Source organism: Phytophthora cinnamomi (assembly GCF_018691715.1).
Source record: "Phytophthora cinnamomi strain GKB4 chromosome Unknown Contig0, whole genome shotgun sequence".
Classification (NCBI taxonomy): domain Eukaryota; phylum Oomycota; class Peronosporomycetes; order Peronosporales; family Peronosporaceae; genus Phytophthora; species Phytophthora cinnamomi.
In genome coordinates, this window is record NW_027150933.1 from 1,334,704 (window position 1) to 1,352,269 (window position 17,566).

The 17,566-nt window shown below is 52.8% G+C and overlaps 2 protein-coding genes across 2 annotated transcripts; one reads left to right on the top strand and one right to left on the bottom strand.

The window, feature by feature from the left end:
• Positions 1 to 1,295: 1,295 nt before the first annotated feature.
• Positions 1,296 to 12,349, top strand: IUM83_01951 (uncharacterized protein; the record flags this gene model as incomplete). The annotated part of the gene is made up of 4 exons (XM_067925845.1): positions 1,296 to 1,402; positions 1,462 to 1,543; positions 1,609 to 1,660; positions 11,862 to 12,349. The coding sequence occupies 4 exons, from the start codon at positions 1,296 to 1,298 to the stop codon at positions 12,347 to 12,349; spliced, it is 729 nt and encodes a 242-aa protein (XP_067801145.1).
• On the bottom strand, positions 7,012 to 8,544 carry IUM83_01952 (Major Facilitator Superfamily (MFS); the record flags this gene model as incomplete). Its single annotated transcript, XM_067925846.1, has 1 exon — positions 7,012 to 8,544. One exon carries the CDS (start codon positions 8,542 to 8,544, stop codon positions 7,012 to 7,014), a length of 1,533 nt encoding a protein of 510 aa, XP_067801144.1.
• Positions 12,350 to 17,566: the final 5,217 nt, after the last annotated feature.

Sequence of the window (17,566 nt, forward strand, 5' to 3'; positions counted from 1 at the left end):
CCGTCAAATACGAAATGCAGCTCGAAATGGCAGAGGTTCCCGTGCAAACAACGGAAATTAGCTCGCCTTTTTCAACCTGAGCAATGCACATCAGCGAAGTACTGGTGTGGTGGCTTGAGGTCGTTAATCCAGTGCGGCCGGAGAAGTTATTGTAATGGGAGAATTGAGCTGCGCCTGTTGCAGCGCATTGCAGCTGCAACGCATTCTTCTGTAACGAAATAGACCCATTTTCTTCAGCTGGTAGATGATTCACGAGTACTCCAAAGGCATACAAGCCCGGATGGAGAACTGCGATCGACGTTGAGTCCGCGGTCAACGTGAACAAATCGGACTTCAGGGATTTCCACTGTAGTTTCGACGAAACCCACGCTTGACTTTCAGCGCACAACAATATTTGCTGGTCAACACGAGCACGAAGCTTTTCCAGCTGTTCTTGTTGATCCTTCAACTTCGATTCTAGAATATCAATTCGCTCCACGGCAACTGGCTCTAGTTTGAACACGTAGCTCACATCTCGAGCAGATTGAAGCAAACGGAGCTTGCCGCTTATCACAAGTTGCAGTTCCCCACCCTTGAGGGGGGTCAGCTTACGCTGTGATTCGTCGGTTTTGTCAACAGAACAATCCAAAGACTGCTGAAAGCACTGTTAAAAAAAAGAGCGACACCGTTAGCTAGATATTCCTTTTCTCTATCTCAAGTCAGCCTTACCGAAACGTAGTCTGCTGCCGTAGCATTAACGAAAATATTTGTAGCTGTCACGTACTGTTCCTTGCTCAAAAAACCGGATTGCCTACAGATACATGCAGCGGAAATTATGCTCGGATATTATCATCTACATAAATCGGATCGATGTTTAGCTCACCATTGTTTTTTGCTGGAGCGGTCTTCCATCCAGATATTCACTTTTTCATCTTGAAGATGGAGTTGATAGCGAAACGTATCGCCAGGTCGTGATAGAAACGTCGTTACCCCTTTGATCTCGAGGTCAACTGCATCGGGCATCGCTGAGAACTCTTGGGCGTCGAGAATTTTGAATTGTGGCTGATTTTTCACGAAAAGACCCTAGCACTGCACTCCAGCGTCGTATCATTATTGATTGACATTACAGTTCTCTGAAAGAATCGCATTCACGCTCCCATAAAGAAAAGTCCGAAAGAATCATCATCGTAAATTCTACGAAAAGGGACACGAGAGTTCTCAACTAACTCAGTTGGCATTTGGCATTCACCCTGCAGCTGATAAGAACGTTTAGCGTGATGGCTACTCAACGAGCAACCAGAACGGAAGGCGTGACGATGTTTCGCAGTCAATCCGGGGGAACAGCTAGTTACCGCTACGCCATATTCGTAAAGCATGAAAAATTGAAGATTTGGCTTGAGGATCGTTCAAGCAAAAGACAATGGTACGAAAAGTATATCTGTCGACTGCGTGTTGTTTATTCGATTAACCATTGCTATATAGGCAAACTTCGTATATTAGCAAGGACGATTACGTGACGGCTGCGAATGCTTTCGTGGATGCCACCTCGGCAGACTACGCATCGGTTAGATGGACCGTAGTAGTGTCACTGAAATTAGTGGCTAACATTTTATTCGCTATATTGTGCAGTTATTCAAGCAATCCCTGGGCTGCTCCCTGGATGAAGTGGGTGATGTTCAGCGTAAGATCACTTGCCTCCAAGACGATGCCCTTCGGCTGGAATTTTGCACAACGATTCGCCTTCTCAATTCAGCGCGCAGTATTCGATACGAATTTGACCTCCACCCAGTGGCTGTTGACCGTATTCAAATTCTTGAGGCGAAGATGAGAGACCATCAAGAAGCACTGAACGAATTTGGTGCTCGTGTCAACACGCGCTCTCTTTGCCAAGTGCACTTAAGCGCGGAAAGTGACGCCCAACTTAATGAGTCGAAGCTGATGTGGAAGGCGTTCAAGAACGACCACTTCGACTTGGTCAACAACAAGAGAAATTTAATCGAGGTTCGTGTCCCGGGCCTGTACGCGCTAGCGGTTATTGTAAACCACGTGCCGCGGAATCGAGGCGCTGGGTCAATTTCGCTGCGTATTAACGGAACTGAGATTCAGCGTGCAACAACTGGCGTTGCTCGCATCGACTCGGAACACACGACAAACGTTGTTCCAAGACACCAAACAAGCACCTCGCTGTTGTGCATTGTACGTCTGGAGAAGGAAGCGCAACTTGCTGTCGTCTGCGCTAACACCGTGCTAGCTCGGGGCTTCGTCTCATACCTTACGGTAGTGCGAATTACGGGGTGAGCTCAAGCTCCCAAGTAGTTATTAACCAAATTTAATCTGAAGAGCCTGCGTTGTGCCCGAAAGTCCATAATGTACACACCATTGCCAATCCTGAGTACCCCGCGTTGCCGGTTGATACTGTAAACTCATCAGTGAGCCAGGCCTTGTTGAACCGGGTAGAGACGGCGCGATTGAGCCGGACGACCGATTCTGAAGTTGAAGTCGGGCTGATGCGTGGTTGCAGATCTCAATGCAAATTGGGAGGCTACAACCTACAAGCCCAGTCAACAACATGTGCTGTATGCACGGGGCTCTCCATCACTACATGGCTTGGCAGCTCTCAGCAAGAATAATACTGCACCGTACAGCACCACGCAGTGACACGGACAGCACTGGCGCTGCACAGGAACGGCGGGAGCTTCCGAGCGAGATTTGAGGAAGCCATCGCTTACATGTACAAATATGTCGTCTTGTCTTCACAGAGCCTGGGCGAGCGCCTGCATGTCAGGTCACCCGCTGCGTTGTCCTGTCCTGTCCTTCGTGATCCTTTCCCGACGGTCTCGGTCTCGTGCGTGTCGGCACCGGCGATCGCTCACTTTCGAATTTGCTCGCAGCGCCGGAAGCCCCACCCAGTTCTAGTCGACCTGATGGCTCCCAACGAGTCCCCGCGCAACGGATACGCCGGGGTGCAGACCCCACCCACGGCCTTCCATGACGAAGCCCCAGTGCTCAACATCGAGGAGCGCTCGCTGCGGCCGAAGTGGATCCTGTACACGTCCGTGGCCATCTCCATGCTCGAGGCCTTCCACTACGGATGGTCCAACTCGCAAGTCAACCTCAGCACCTTCAACAACACGGAAGCGTGCAATGCTCGACCTGTCAAGGAAGGCACCTGCCTCATGTTCCCCGGACACACCAAGACGACGTGGACGCTGCTCGTCAACGCCTGGATCGTCGGCGGCATGTTCGGCAGTCTGTTGTCCGGCTTCCCGTCCAACAAGTGGGGTCGCCGCACCACACTGCGCTTCAACGCGATCATCATGGTGCTGGGCTCGGTGATTCAAGTGGTGGCCAACAACCCGACGTGGTTCTCGGTGGGCCGCTTCGTGACGGGCGTGGCGAACGGCGTGGCCATGGCGGTGGTCAACACGTTCCTGAACGAGATCTCGACGCCGCACAACCGCCACGCGCTGGGCACGAACACACACTTGGCTGCTACTCTGGGCATATTCGGTGTGGCGACGACGTTCTGGTACTGGAACACGACGCCGGGCTTCCGTTGGATTGCCGGTATGCCGATCGTGTTCGCTGCGGGTTTCGTGGTGATGTCCTTCTTCTTCATGGTAGAGAGTCCAGTGTGGCTGGTCTCTAATGGCAAGGATGAGGAGGCCGAGAAGGAGCTGGCGCGCCTGTATGGCAAGGAGAACGTCAACGTTATGATGGGATGGATCCAAGCCAACGACCGCCGAACGAAGCTGCCGTCGATGCTGAGCAATGGCTCCGACAAGGGCCATACGGAGACCAACTGGACCATCTTGACCAAGAAGAAGTTCCGCAAGCCGCTAATCATTGCGCTTGGCCTGACCTGTATCAACCAGCTTGTGGGCATTAACGCGGTGTTCTTCTACTCATCGTCGATCCTCAAGGACGCTGGTATCTCCGACTCACGAGCTGGCCTCATGATCATCGACATCCTCAACGTTGTTCCGGTCCCCATTGCCGCGGCACTGACGAAGGTCATGCGCAAGCGCACGATGTTGATATCCGGCATCTTCGTGATGGTGCTGTGCTGCATCGGCATGACCTTCTCGCTGGTCTACAGCGTCGGCTGGCTATCGATCGTCTTCCTCGGCCTCTTCGTGGTGGGCTACGACCTGAGTATCGGCCCGCTGCTCTGGCCCATCGTCGCCGAGCTGTTCGCCGACTCGGCCCGTGGAGCCGCGGTCGGCATCTGCATCACCATGAAGTGGATCTGCTCGCTCATCGTCGGCATCGGCTTCCCGTACGTCGAAGACGCCATCACGAACTACAGCTTCACGCCGTTCCTGGGCACGACCATCCTGTCCATCATCTTTATCTACTTCATGGTGCCAGAGACGTCGGACATGACCATCGCCGAGATCCAGGACGGCCTCCGCAGCGACCGCAGTGTGCAGTCGTCGAGCAAGAGTCAAGTGTAGGAAGCGAGCGAGGGAGAAGTACATGTAGTGTATGCTGTTATTGAATGGAACGAAATGGATCGATTGCTCATGAAGCGACATGTCTAGCATACATGTACCTCCTGCTGCAAATGCCGCATTGTCTTGCGCGCCCCATGTAGCACCGCTCAAGACTCGCCTTCCAGGTTCCAGGCTGTGAGCACCAAGAGCTTCCCGCACAGGATACTGCGAGACAGTCTGCAGCGCAACTCACCAGTTGGGTGAGCCGAGTACCAGGGTGGCTCACCAATAATTTACGCCGTGATCCAGTCCAGACCCTCGAAAAAAATTCACGGGACAACCCCCTGCTGCATGGAAGCGATGATGCTGGTTCAGCCTCTGGAGCGCCCGAGGGGACTGTCTATCGAGTGCTAATCCAGTCCAGGCCGAGCCTCGAATTAATCGCCTTGAACTCGAACCACCGCAAAGGAGCTGCTCCTGCCCAATTGCACCCGTCGATCGGTGGTGCTTGGTGATGGATGCAGGAGCGACGCGACGACAGCCCATACAAACCCCCTATGTATCCCAGCGATATACTGACGGATCCCACTGTGCGCGACCAGCAAATCGGAGATGAGCAGGGCAACTTCAGCCGCAACGGGCGAGGTACACGTACATGTGCCTCCCACAAGAAAAGGCGGCCACAAAAACCCGGGACGCCCATGCATTGCAGCGAGCGAGCCCCCTTCTCAGCGAGCAAGGCGCTGAAGCCGGCATTATGGTTGCTTAGTGCTCAGAGTATCCGCTGCCACTTCCCATTCTGCTCCTTCGAGCGGAAGTTCCCAAATCGTTGAAGTCTTCGCTGCAGATCAAGATGTCGGTCTCTCGTCGAACCGAGTTTAACGTGGTGGTGACCCCTACCGCGAAGGATGATGCGGATTCTGCACTGACCATTGCGGAGCGCTCGCTGCGGCCGACGTGGATCCTGTACACGTCCGTGGCCATCTCCATGCTCGAGGCCTTCCACTACGGATGGTCCAACTCGCAAGTCAACCTCAGCACCTTCAACAACACCGACGACTGCAAGGCAAGACCCGTCCAGGAAGGCACCTGCCTCATGTTCCCCGGACACACCAAGACGACGTGGACGCTGCTCGTCAACGCCTGGATCGTCGGCGGCATGTTCGGCAGTCTGTTGTCCGGCTTCCCGTCCAACAAGTGGGGTCGCCGCACCACACTGCGCTTCAACGCGATCATCATGGTGCTGGGCTCGGTGATTCAAGTGGTGGCCAACAACCCGACGTGGTTCTCGGTGGGCCGCTTCGTGACGGGCGTGGCGAACGGCGTGGCCATGGCGGTGGTCAACACGTTCCTGAACGAGATCTCGACGCCGCACAACCGCCACGCGCTGGGCACGAACACACACTTGGCAGCTACATTGGGCATATTCGGTGTGGTGACAACCTTCTGGTACTGGAACACGACGCCGGGCTTCCGTTGGATCGCCGGTATGCCAATCGTGTTCGCTGCGGGTTTCGTGGTGATGTCCTTCTTCTTCATGGTGGAGAGCCCGGTGTGGCTCGTGTCCAAGGGCAGAGAGGAAGACGCTGAAAACGAGTTGGCGCGCCTGTATGGCAAGGAGAACGTCAACGTTATGATGGGATGGATCCAAGCCAACGACCGCCGAACGAAGCTGCCGTCGACTGTCAGTGGAAATGCCAAGGAGACTGAGCACGAGACCAACTGGTCTATCATGACGAAGCCCAAGTTCCGCAAGCAGTTGGTCATTGCGCTCGGTCTCACCTGCATCAACCAACTCGTGGGCATCAACGCTGTGTTTTTCTACTCGTCGTCCATTCTCAAGGACGCAGGTATCTCCGACTCGCGCGCTGGGTTGATGATCATCGATATTCTGAACGTGATTCCAGTGCCCATTGCTGCCGTTCTGACGAAGGTCATGCGTAAGCGGACAATGCTCATGTCGGGCATCTTCGTGATGGTGCTGTGCTGTGTTGGTATGACCTTCTCGCTGGTCTACAGCGTCGGCTGGCTCTCCATTGTATTCTTGGGAGTGTTCGTGGTGGGCTATGACCTGAGCATTGGTCCGCTTCTGTGGCCGATTATCGCCGAGTTGTTCCCTGATTCTGCCCGTGGCGCTGCTGTCGGCATCTGCATTACTGTGAAGTGGCTGGCCACGCTTGCAATCGGTATTGCGTTCCCGTACATCGAGGAGGCCATCACGAACTACAGCTTCACGCCGTTCCTGGCCACCACGGCACTGTCGATCATTTTCATTTATTTTATGGTGCCCGAGACATCTGACATGACCATCGCGGAGATCCAAGATGGGTTTAGAAGTGGTGCAACGTCGCCTTCCTCCAAAAGCCAAAGCTAGAGTAATGTGTGTCTTAACTCTTTCACTACTTAAATGAAGTGTGCGTGTTTGCGACTTTGCTCTCGAATCGCCCTTCTCAATTCGACCAGGATAACACAGCCAACAGATTGGCACACGCAGCCTCAATGAACAACTCATTTTTCATTCACAATATGCAAACACCTCGGCCAGCTAGTGGAGCTTACAGGCTGAACTGGTTCGTCCTTCGTCACCATTCTAGCTTCACTGCTGGCTCTTGACCGAGTGCAGGTTCTGGTCGCCACGGAAGCCGTCCTGGATCTCGGCGATCGTCAAGTCCGACGTCTCCGGCACCATGAAGTAGATGAAGATGATGGACAGAATCGTCGTGCCCAGGAACGGCGTGAAGCTGTAGTCGGTGATGGCGTCCTGGACGTACGGGAATGCGATGCCGATGATAAGCGCGCACGTCCACTTCAGGAAGACACAGATGCCTACAGCGGCGCCGCGTGCGGAGTCGGGGAAGAACTCTGCGATCATGGGCCAGAGCAGCGGACCGATGCTCACGTCGTAGCCAACAACGTAGATGCCGAGCATAGTGACGGAGAGCCAACCCACGCTGTAGACCATGGAGAACGTCATTCCGATGCAGCACAGCGCCATCAGAGCGATTCCCCAAAGCAACATCGCACGCTTGGGCAGGAACTGCGTCGCGTACGCCGCGATTGGCACCGGAACGACATTGAGGATATCAATGATAACAACACCCAAGCGCGCATCCGGGATGCCGGCTGCAGTCAAGATCGAAGACGAGTACCAGAACACGGCGTTGATTCCGACGAGCTGGTTGATGCAGGTCAGTCCGAGAGCCACAACAAGCTGCTTGCGGAATTTGGGCTTGGTCAGAATCGTCCACGGACTTTCGGCCTCCACCTCCACGAACTCTCCACTCAGTGTCGACGGCAGTTTGTTGCGGGTGTCGCGCGCCTGGATCCAGCTCATCATGGCCTCGACGTGCTCTTTGCCGTAGAGGCGAGCGATTTCGCGCTCGGCTTCGTGCTCACGGCCTTTAGAAACAAGCCACACCGGACTCTCGACCATGAAGAAGTAGGAGAACACGAGGTAACCCGCGGCGAGTACAATCGGAATGCCGGCGATCCAGCGGAAGCCCGACGTCGTGTTCCAGTACCAGAAGGTTGTTGCAACGCCTAAGATGCCGAGCGTGGCAGCCAGGTGCGTATTGGTTCCGAGAGCGTGGCGGTTGTGCGGGGTGGAGATCTCGCTCAGGAACGTGTTGACCACAGCCATGGCGATACCGTTGGCGATTCCGGCGACGAACCGACCAAAGCCGAACCAAAAGGCGGTGGGCGCCAGGACTTGGATCATCGACGCAACCACCATGATGACCGTGTTGAAGCGCAGCGTCATGCGACGACCGTACTTGTTGGACGGGATTCCAGACAGAAAACTCCCAAGCATGCCACCAACGATCCATGCGTTAGACAGCAGTGTCCACGTCGTCTTGGTGTGACCCGGGAACATGATGCAGGTGCCCTCCTCGACGGGGCGAGCATTGCAGTCCTCGGTGTTGTTGAACTTGTGCAGGTTGATCTGGTGACTCGACCAACCGTAGTGGAAGGCCTCCAGCATAGCGACGGCCGCAGACGTGTACACAATCCACCGCGCGCCAATGGCTCGCCCTTCGAGGCTCAAGAACGGCTCGTTGGTGTTGTTCACCGCCGGCGACATCGCGATCGCGTAGTCCGTTGCTTGGTCGGGGCCCGGGGAGCGAGGCATCTCAGTTGGAGGACTTTGGAGATTTGGGGCTTGGACTGGAAGACCGTGTCGGCACTGGAAGGCGAATTCGAAAGTGAGAGTCGAGCTCGTGAGCGCACCGCGCTGCCGACCGCGAGATGACGTGGTGCCGGCGAGGGATTAAAAGCGCGCAGCCTCTCACGCCCACCTGGTCTTTGCTAGAAGCCTTCAACGATACAAAAGGGGATTCGTGGCCACTGATGTTGTACTTTGGAGCATTCATCTTTACTAATCAACTAATAATTAGTTGGTTAGTCTAATTGCCTACTAAAGAAATTAAAGCGGTAAGGTACTGGAGCCAGAAACGAGCCTATAGGTAGTTCGTGGGATGGCAGCCTGCACGGCTCAGAAGATCGTGCTCAGGTGACCGTGCTCAGTGAGATGGGGATGGCTTTACAGATCCTGGATGTGGAGCGGGAAGGTCGCTTTTGTTTGCGGGGCCACGATCACGGATACGTATCGGGTGCTTCGAACCAAGCTGAACGTCCAGCGCTTTGTTGCGCGGCGCTTGGGGTGCTAGTCAATCGTTCTGCTGTCCTTTAAGCTTTCAGGGAACGCACACGTATCAACCAGAGATAATCAAAGCATACCAATTGCCGCATCGGATCGCAGGACTGTACAGTACAGCAACTACGTGACAGCTGCAGTGATAGTCTACTCTACCAGTGGTAAAGCGATCATCTTCAACTACTCATCATGCAGTAAGAACACTTGTTTTGTCATTCTGGAAGACCGAAAGCTGCTCGTTCTTGTGCTGCGATCGCTTCCAGGATTGAACTTATGAGCCTTCATTGCAGTCAATCACGAGCAAAGTATTTTTTTTTGGGGGGGGGAGGGGGGGGGATACTTAGCAGGCTCCTTTCACTTATGCTGTTTAACTCTTCACCAAGCCTTGATAACCCCCTCTTTACCACCCAGGAGGTATAAGCAGTCTCCGCTGAGGCAGGGAGGGAGGGGCACACTCATCAAACTTGAGCCAGGCCAAGCATCAAACTTCAACTGGGTTGCGTGCACGGGTGATAGTTCCAGAAGCGAAGTTCAACGATGGAACTTCCAGGTTAGACCGCCAAAATCTCTCTCGACCGTTAAGCTTGGTTGTTGACTGATCTGATCAAGTTCAAGTTGAAAGGATCTAGTCGGAACTTGAAGTTTCTTCCTGGAACTCTAGTCCTACGTGGATGCAGTTCGACCCCGCGTTGTCAAGATGTGCGGCAGCGAGCCGAAAATCACCAAATTCGATGTGTTCGCATTTGGTCTACTAACCCCCAGTTGACGCAGCAGCAACTGCTGTACTGTAGAAGAAGTTAAAACAAACGTAATGTTTCTACATATGTGCAATTTCCAGCGGTAATTCTCACTCAAACCTCAACTCGAAATGGTACTATAGAAGTGACATGGCATGGGTTTGGGTTTATATGTCTAGATGCATTGGGCTTGATGGTAGCCGAGGGAAGTGCACCCTGCATCTAAGACTCTGAGCCCACGTCAGTGCGTCACACGACTGCATTCGCGCGTATCATTGGATACGACAGTTCCAAAATCGCCACTTCCAGCAATGTTGGCTATGTTGACTCGGTACACATGTCGTTTTAGGAGAAATAGCCAAAGCGTGTTATATAGACTTCGACGAAGAAACATGTGTGTCACCTTGGTTGGTAGCTACGCATCCGCTACCGACGTTGTTTTCATCGTAGATCCTTGGGTAGACACGAAAACGTCAACGAGAGCTATTTGCCTCGAGGATCGATTGCTTTTCTCTTTCCGCTTGTCAGATTAAAAAAAAAATGTTGGGGCCTTAAGGAATGACGGATAAGAAATTATATGACGTGTTTTGGAAGTTGGCTGCTTTAGCTCGATCGACCGAAACCCTTCATCTTTGCTGACCAAGGCGCACCGCAGTGAAGTACGACGTGTCTCTGAGCTCAGCTCCGCCGAGTACAGATATGACGTCACTTAAGTAGCGCAGCTAGGGGTGGTAGGCGATGCCTTGCTACTAGAGTAGACATCAGGATGCGTATATCACGTATTCTACAGGTCTATCCCCTCGGTTATATCTTTCACCGGAACCGAGTTCACGACTACCGAAAGTAGTCCGTGACCGTAAATTCTTCCAGGATTCTCCCACTCCATTCTCCGTCGATGCCCCCACTTGAAGAAAAACTGGACCAAATGCGTTTGAAGATCGCGCCAGCACTCCTAGAGTGTCGTCAGGTTTAGATCAACTATTGGAAGTAAATTAAAGCGTACACATTACCGAATGTTTACAGTAAGCTCCAGGTGTAGAGATCCTCCCTCCTATGTGTCATTGCGCGGTAGAAGCTGTGAACTTCGTCGAGCTGAGCGCCGAAAGACCTCATAAAAGATTGAATAGAGCAAGGATAGGGTTTGAAGGCTAATAAATACCATAGATCATTGTTCGGTATGATTGTTTTGCATAAACTTCAGCCGTTGCCGCGGGGACCATAGCCAGATACAGCCATCTAGTTAGATAATCAGTACACCTGCATTTCACGCAACAATACGAGGTTACGCGTGGAGAAAAACACAAAATCGACAGGAAGAGTCAAGCAAACTACTGCGACTGAACGAGGCATCCCTACACAGTTTGTTACCCGTAACCTTGACTGAGTAGCAGTAATTCTCGAGTGGCTTTTGAATGAACGTAAACCCTTTCGCGATGAGAGGGCGCATTTTTCGCCCTTTTAGTGGTTTCACAAAACACGGTTGGAAAATGCCAGTTTAAAGGGCGAAAAATGTGCCCTTTAAGCGTTACAGCTGATTTTATCTACCCTGTGTTGTTACTTTCCAGGACTGAAAGGGGTCGTTGGTTGTGTTCCGTAGTCGAAAAATACCGTGCCACGTTCTGGATTTTTTTCGCCATAGAACGTGATTTTTCCTATCTTGAATTTATCTTACGTGACATAAATCGCGAAATGCATATCTTAGTCTTATCTTACACGCCTCCACCGCCTCCACAACCAACCGTTGTCCATGGTAAATCATTGTAGGTAAATGCACCCTAGAGGTCGACAACATCCATACAAACAAGTAGATTCATGAATTTCTGAATTGTCATGCGTACTAGCTTCCAAGACTGGGAAGACAAACAGTTCGTCCAAATTGCGCTGCAGTTCGAAAGAGAGGGGATACGCATAACATGGGACTACGTCGAACGCCGCATGGCTAGAGCGAAACGGACCGCACGTGAACTTCGTCTACGCTTGAAAAGCCTCAAGCGGACCTACAGTAGAAATACCAGCGATTTCCCACCCTGTTTCTTCGGCATTGATGCGCACCAGTCAATCTGGACGACCTCTTCCCTACCAAGACCTCCAGCGAGGGGAGGGGCTGTCTGCACGCCGCCGTCGACGGCGCCTTCAAGGGCGGAATCAACGCTGCCGCCACGAGTGACGATCCCCAGAGCGCCGTTGCCGCCACCGACGGCAGCACCAAGGCCGGCTTTGTCATCGCCAGTAACTGCAACACCACCAAGCCCACGCGCGTCGCCCTCGCCAAGTCCGAGAGAGGCGCAGCTGTCACCAGCGACAACAGCAAGTTCTGCGGCGAGATCAAGCCGCCCGCCATCACCTCCGGCAGCAGCAGAAGCCGCACCGCGCCCGGTGGCAGTACCGCCACTGACGGCACTAACAGTATTAGCATCCTCGCCTCCAGTGTCAGCGGGGGCAGCGACAGCACCAAGTCCACGAGCGGCTCCATCGCCGTCATCGAGTACAAGAGAGGTGCCTCCGCCGAGTCCGAGAGCTTCGGCATCGCCGTCGAGCCCTAACCCTGCGTTTTCGCCAGCAGTGAGGGGGGCAGGATATCGACCGGAGCTGCTTTCCCTGCAGGAAGTAGTTCGAGCAATGGCGAGCATTTTTTTGGTGATGTTAGCGCGGATGCAGTAAGGCAAGCTGGTCGAATGCATGGAAATGCCGGTGAAGTTCTCCCAGTCGATGTCTTCGAGCTAGCGGAAGCTTTGGGTACCCTAGATGCCACTGATGTGTTCCTTGATGTAGGGCCGGGGATTGGCAATGTAGTAGCGCAGATGGCGCTCACCACCAACGTCAGTGCGTGCATTGGAATTGAGCTGCGGGCGAAATTATGTGAAGTTGGTGAGGAGTGTATCCGGCGGTCTTTACGAGACTACCCCATCCTACGCAAAGTGGTCATGCTAGCAGGAGACGCACGAGATGCGGCTCTATCGTCGAAAGCACCGATGTGCCAGGCAACGATCGTGTTTGCGAACAACTTTTTGTTTGAGGAAGATGCCAAATTATTATTGTCAAGAGAACTCTGCAACATGCCGAACGCTCGCGTAGTTGTGGTGAGTTGTCTTGTTTGTCCAAGACATCGAACGACATGTCTACAACCTTTTTGTGGCAAGTGGGAATTCACAAGAGAGCTAGAAGTCGCAGTTAGTTGGAAGTCAGGAACGCAGCTCCTTTTTATCTATAGACGTACATGCTAAGACCTCAATACAACGATAGTATCGTAAAGGGACTCGGCTAGATCATAATCTCGTTCGTCGGTGATGCAGGTGTTGGGCTAGACAATGCTGCAGCACCCGGTGAAACTGCTTTTGGTGGTGCAGTTGAAACTGCTGCTTCTGATGTCGGTTCCAACGCAGCACGCGCTGGTGGCGCCGATGCTGGTGACGATATCTCTCTCTGTGGCGATAACTCAGAGTCAGAGCTGTGTTTCTCCTGGGGGGGAGGGGGGGGGGGGGGGAGGATCCAGCGCCACGTCCTCATCGGTGTCCACATCCATTACCATATCGAGTTCCGTGGCCAATACCCTTGTTACCTCATCAATCCCAACGGCCACAGTTGCTACTGTCGTGTAGAAACACGCGCTAATTTATATATGGCACACTTTCCCCACCAACAACACCCACCAAGTCACGGAAGACTCAATGGGCTTGTTAGGGTTAGAACCTGAAGGCCCAGGAACTTTCCCTTGCACCGGGTTGGTGTTTCCTCTGTGCACCGAGCTTCCGCTAGTCGACCGACGGAAGACTCAGCGTCACTAGCCACGAGCAAAGGCTAGCACGCTCTCACACACAAAATATACCTCGCAGGCCCTCAGAAGGAAGGGTCCCGGCCTTTTACGGCGTGATACGAGGGTGCCGGAGCTATACTCCGGCGGGAAGAAATAAATGGAGTGCACTCTCGCTCCTCCAGTTCCTGGCGACAAATCGTCGCTACCAATACACCGGCCACTAACTATTGGCCCTGCCAGGGATGAACACACGCTACACTAGTAGATGTGCACACCGACAGTCATAATCCTACCTACCAGGTTTACCTTGAGCTGCAGGTCGTTCACTGCAGGCACCGGTGTCGCCCTTGCGTGGTTGGGAGGAAAAGCTGTTCTGTTATTGTTGCCCGAAGGTTTATCTTGTCTTCTCTTAAGTTTCCTATCGATCAATACAAATATCAAGTATAAACGCGTCCGTTTTGGACCGCCAATTGTAACTCACGACTCTTCGGCGCTTTCTCTGCGACGTGGCGGCGTTACCGACGACTCAAACGGCCGCTAAAACGCCACCGACGACTGGGGACAGGCGCCGATGACTCATAAGTTCGGATCTTGCCAGTAGGTTCGCACCGTACTTAGCGAGCTGCAACCGCCCGCGCTTGACCTGGGACCGTCGACGAGTCATCGTCACCGGCCTATTTAGGCCAATCAACGATCGGGGAGTTTGGTCCAATGACTGGCGATGGGTTGTGACTTGCCAGTTGGCGCCGGCGCCTCGAGTCTTCTGCGCACCCTGTCTCGACTGCATTTCTCGACACCACACTACATATCCTCTCGACTCTGAATGGCGGTCGCCCGCACGGATTTGTGCACTCGGGTCCTCTGAACCAGCCGGCGTTGCCGAGGACGACAACACTTCATTTCGTAGTAGAGCGTGTTTAGAACTTCGTCAAAGGTTCCCTTCACGGTAAACAGGCCGGCCGGCAGGTAGAAGTTGTGAAACGTCTGCCAGCAGGTCCATGTAACATTCGGGCAGCACCAAGCTTTTGCGTCTTCCGTGTACACAACGCGGCAAAAGCACACGAAATGCGTGTGACGGTAATTGGTTACTTCCGTAGGGAGCGCCCTTCCCAGCTGCATATTATGCAGCGTCTTCGCTTGCGGTTCTTGGCAGCATAGATTTACGTCGCCGACACAGATGGACACACTGGTTCTGGGCTTTTCATCACTTGACAACCGTTCAGACGAGAAGGGGTCGCAACACCACCACTTGCGACGCCATCACCAGGCGTTTTGCGGCCGTAGAACATGCAGCCTTCGCTTGGAGAATTCATCCACCGTCCACTTATAAGCGCGCTGACCAAGTACGTCATGAACTGTCTGTGGGGATCGCGTGCAGTAGTGGATTCCGGTGTTGCCAATCGCCAGGTTAGAAATGCGTTAGAGCGCGCAATGTCGATCAGAGTTAACGCTAATTTCTTGTGCCAGCGCTTGCAGCTATGGCCATCAGCAAATGAGAATCTCCCTCTTATTTGGTCCAATCTGCCAACCCCTTGCATATTGGGGTTGTACTCTTTAATGCAGGGAGTCGCCGGGAATTCCCGACTGTTCGCGTCACCGATGATACCGTGGAGGCGTCCGCGCTCGATACCATATGAACGATACTGCCATCACACCAGGATTGTAACGGGGTTACACGCACAAGTGGCTACAAGTCACTTGTGATTTTAACAGATAAAATATCTGTTTAAAGTTTTAGATACTTCCTCACCTTGGTGTAAGTCACACCAATGGATACATTGAAGTGGGCCACCACAATGAGTGGTCCACACATACCCAAAGATACTATTGGTAGAAAGCAGCATCTTTCTACCAATTAGAGACGTGCATATTGGCAGGGCTCTGACAGCCAGCCGCTGTCAACCCCTTTCATAGATGATAAACAGTTTTAGCAGTTTTAAGAGGAAGATCAATTTACAAACAATACAGTTCTCATTTTACCTATTCTAAGTAACTTGGAGTCTTATCTGATTTAACTTATATTTGTGTATTCAAATATAATTAACCTAAGTAATTACTAAGTACTTACGCTTCCTCATACACGTAGCGCAACGTGTAAGCAAAAGTAGTGAGTCAAGTTAGACTCACTACAAGGATGCAGCTAGCATTATGTGCTCTTGTGAGACAGCCTGGCGCATCTCGCCCCGGAAACATTTGTCGTCCTTGTCTAGCATGGTGTGGCCAGGGAAGTGCTTACTATTCATGCGGATGGTGCCACGTCCTTACAAACCCTTTCGACGCAGCCCCTTCAGTAGTTGTACTGAAGCGTAGTAGTTATCCATATTCACCACTTGACGTGATCCAAAGAGAGGTCTCGCCACTTCGAGAACATGCTGGCAGACCTTCGACACTTTTGCGAGCTCCTCGCTCAGAGCCTGCACCTCGTCGACGTTAAGAACACCCTCGAGGCGATCGGCAGTGTCATTTCGATTGCAATGCAACTTGTAATTAAGAGCAATCCACGTTGATGATCAACATACCATGCAAAGTCTAAAGTGGTACTTCCCCGTGGGCTTGGTCGGATTGAACACAATCATATGTCGACCTTGGCGCGAACGGCAAGCCACATTTGATTCATCTAGCGCGACGTTCCTCCCAACGACGACGTACTTGTCGCCTATAATCTTCAACAAGTTTAGTAGAGGCCGGATGCGAGCTGCAGCGTCCTGGGCCATTGTCGCAGGAGCTGCATTGACGCTTAGGCATCGCCGCAGTAGCTTGGATCGATTCAGGGACATAATACTGTCTAGTGAAGTCGTGGAGCCGCCAAAAAATGTATCCTCAGGCTGAGCCCCCCAGTAGTTTGCGTATTCCCCTTTGTCGTTTAGAGCCATGAAGAATAAAATACCCAGAAAGCCCATCAATTCAGTCATCGTGAACTGTTTCGTGATCTTGATATCATTGATTACTGCATATTCGTTGGTCTCATGCAGCACCAGGCGCCAAAAGTACAGAGGGACGTACGCAGAAAAGCTGGAACAGGCTGAGTGCTCAAATATATGACGATACTCGGGTCGAAGGTATATACTGGTTGATCCATCGTCGTGCTCATACAGGTCCCGAGGGGCATCCATGGTTTGTGAAGGCTCGAAACGCATATTACGAACGGCCTCGACTTCTCCCAGGGTAGTGGGGAGGAGATCAGTACGGTCGTAGGCTTCATACCCTTCTGCTTCTTGGAGTTCATGTTCAACCTCCATTCGGATTTGCTCAGATTCACATTCCAGTAGCTCATGCCAGTCTTGATTGCACTGGTCTTTCGCCAACACCCTGTAGTTATCGATTCCACACTGGATGATGCCGACACTAAGGTTCTCAATGCTGCCTTGGAACTCAGTGTCGAGCCATCGCATCTGAAGGTTGCCCTTGCATTTTTTTGCAAGGACGGCAGACTCTACCAATGACATATGCCGTGCCAGCATGTCGATAAACTTTTTTATCCAAGGCTCACGCTGGAGAGAAGGCCACCAATTCGTCAATATACACATGTTGAAGAAGACGGGGTGGCGTTCGTGTTCCAGCCGTTCGCACTCGATCATTGAATGCAGCCAATATACGTCCACTGACACACTCTGTCGTTTGGCGTACCCGAACAATACCGGGGCCTCGATCATTGCCACTATCAACTCCATGACTAACATCTGATTCTGTATTTCCACGTCTCAGAACGTCCCCGCCTGTGGTATCTAATAAGCCAACCCACACGCAGCAGTATGGCCAGTAGCTGCTGCCCCACATTATCATATCGTTGCCAACACACCTGCCACGAAGACGACGTCGGCGTCGTCGACCTTCTCCAACCTGTCGCCGACGTCGTCGCCACCTTCGGCGGTGGATGCTGTTGCAGCTTGGTCGCCACGGCCCCGGCCGCCAGCTTGGCCACGAGCATGAGTACATGTATGAGCGCGTCCACGCCCGCGACCTCGAGCTGCTACACCACGACCACGACCGCGTCCACCTGCGCCAT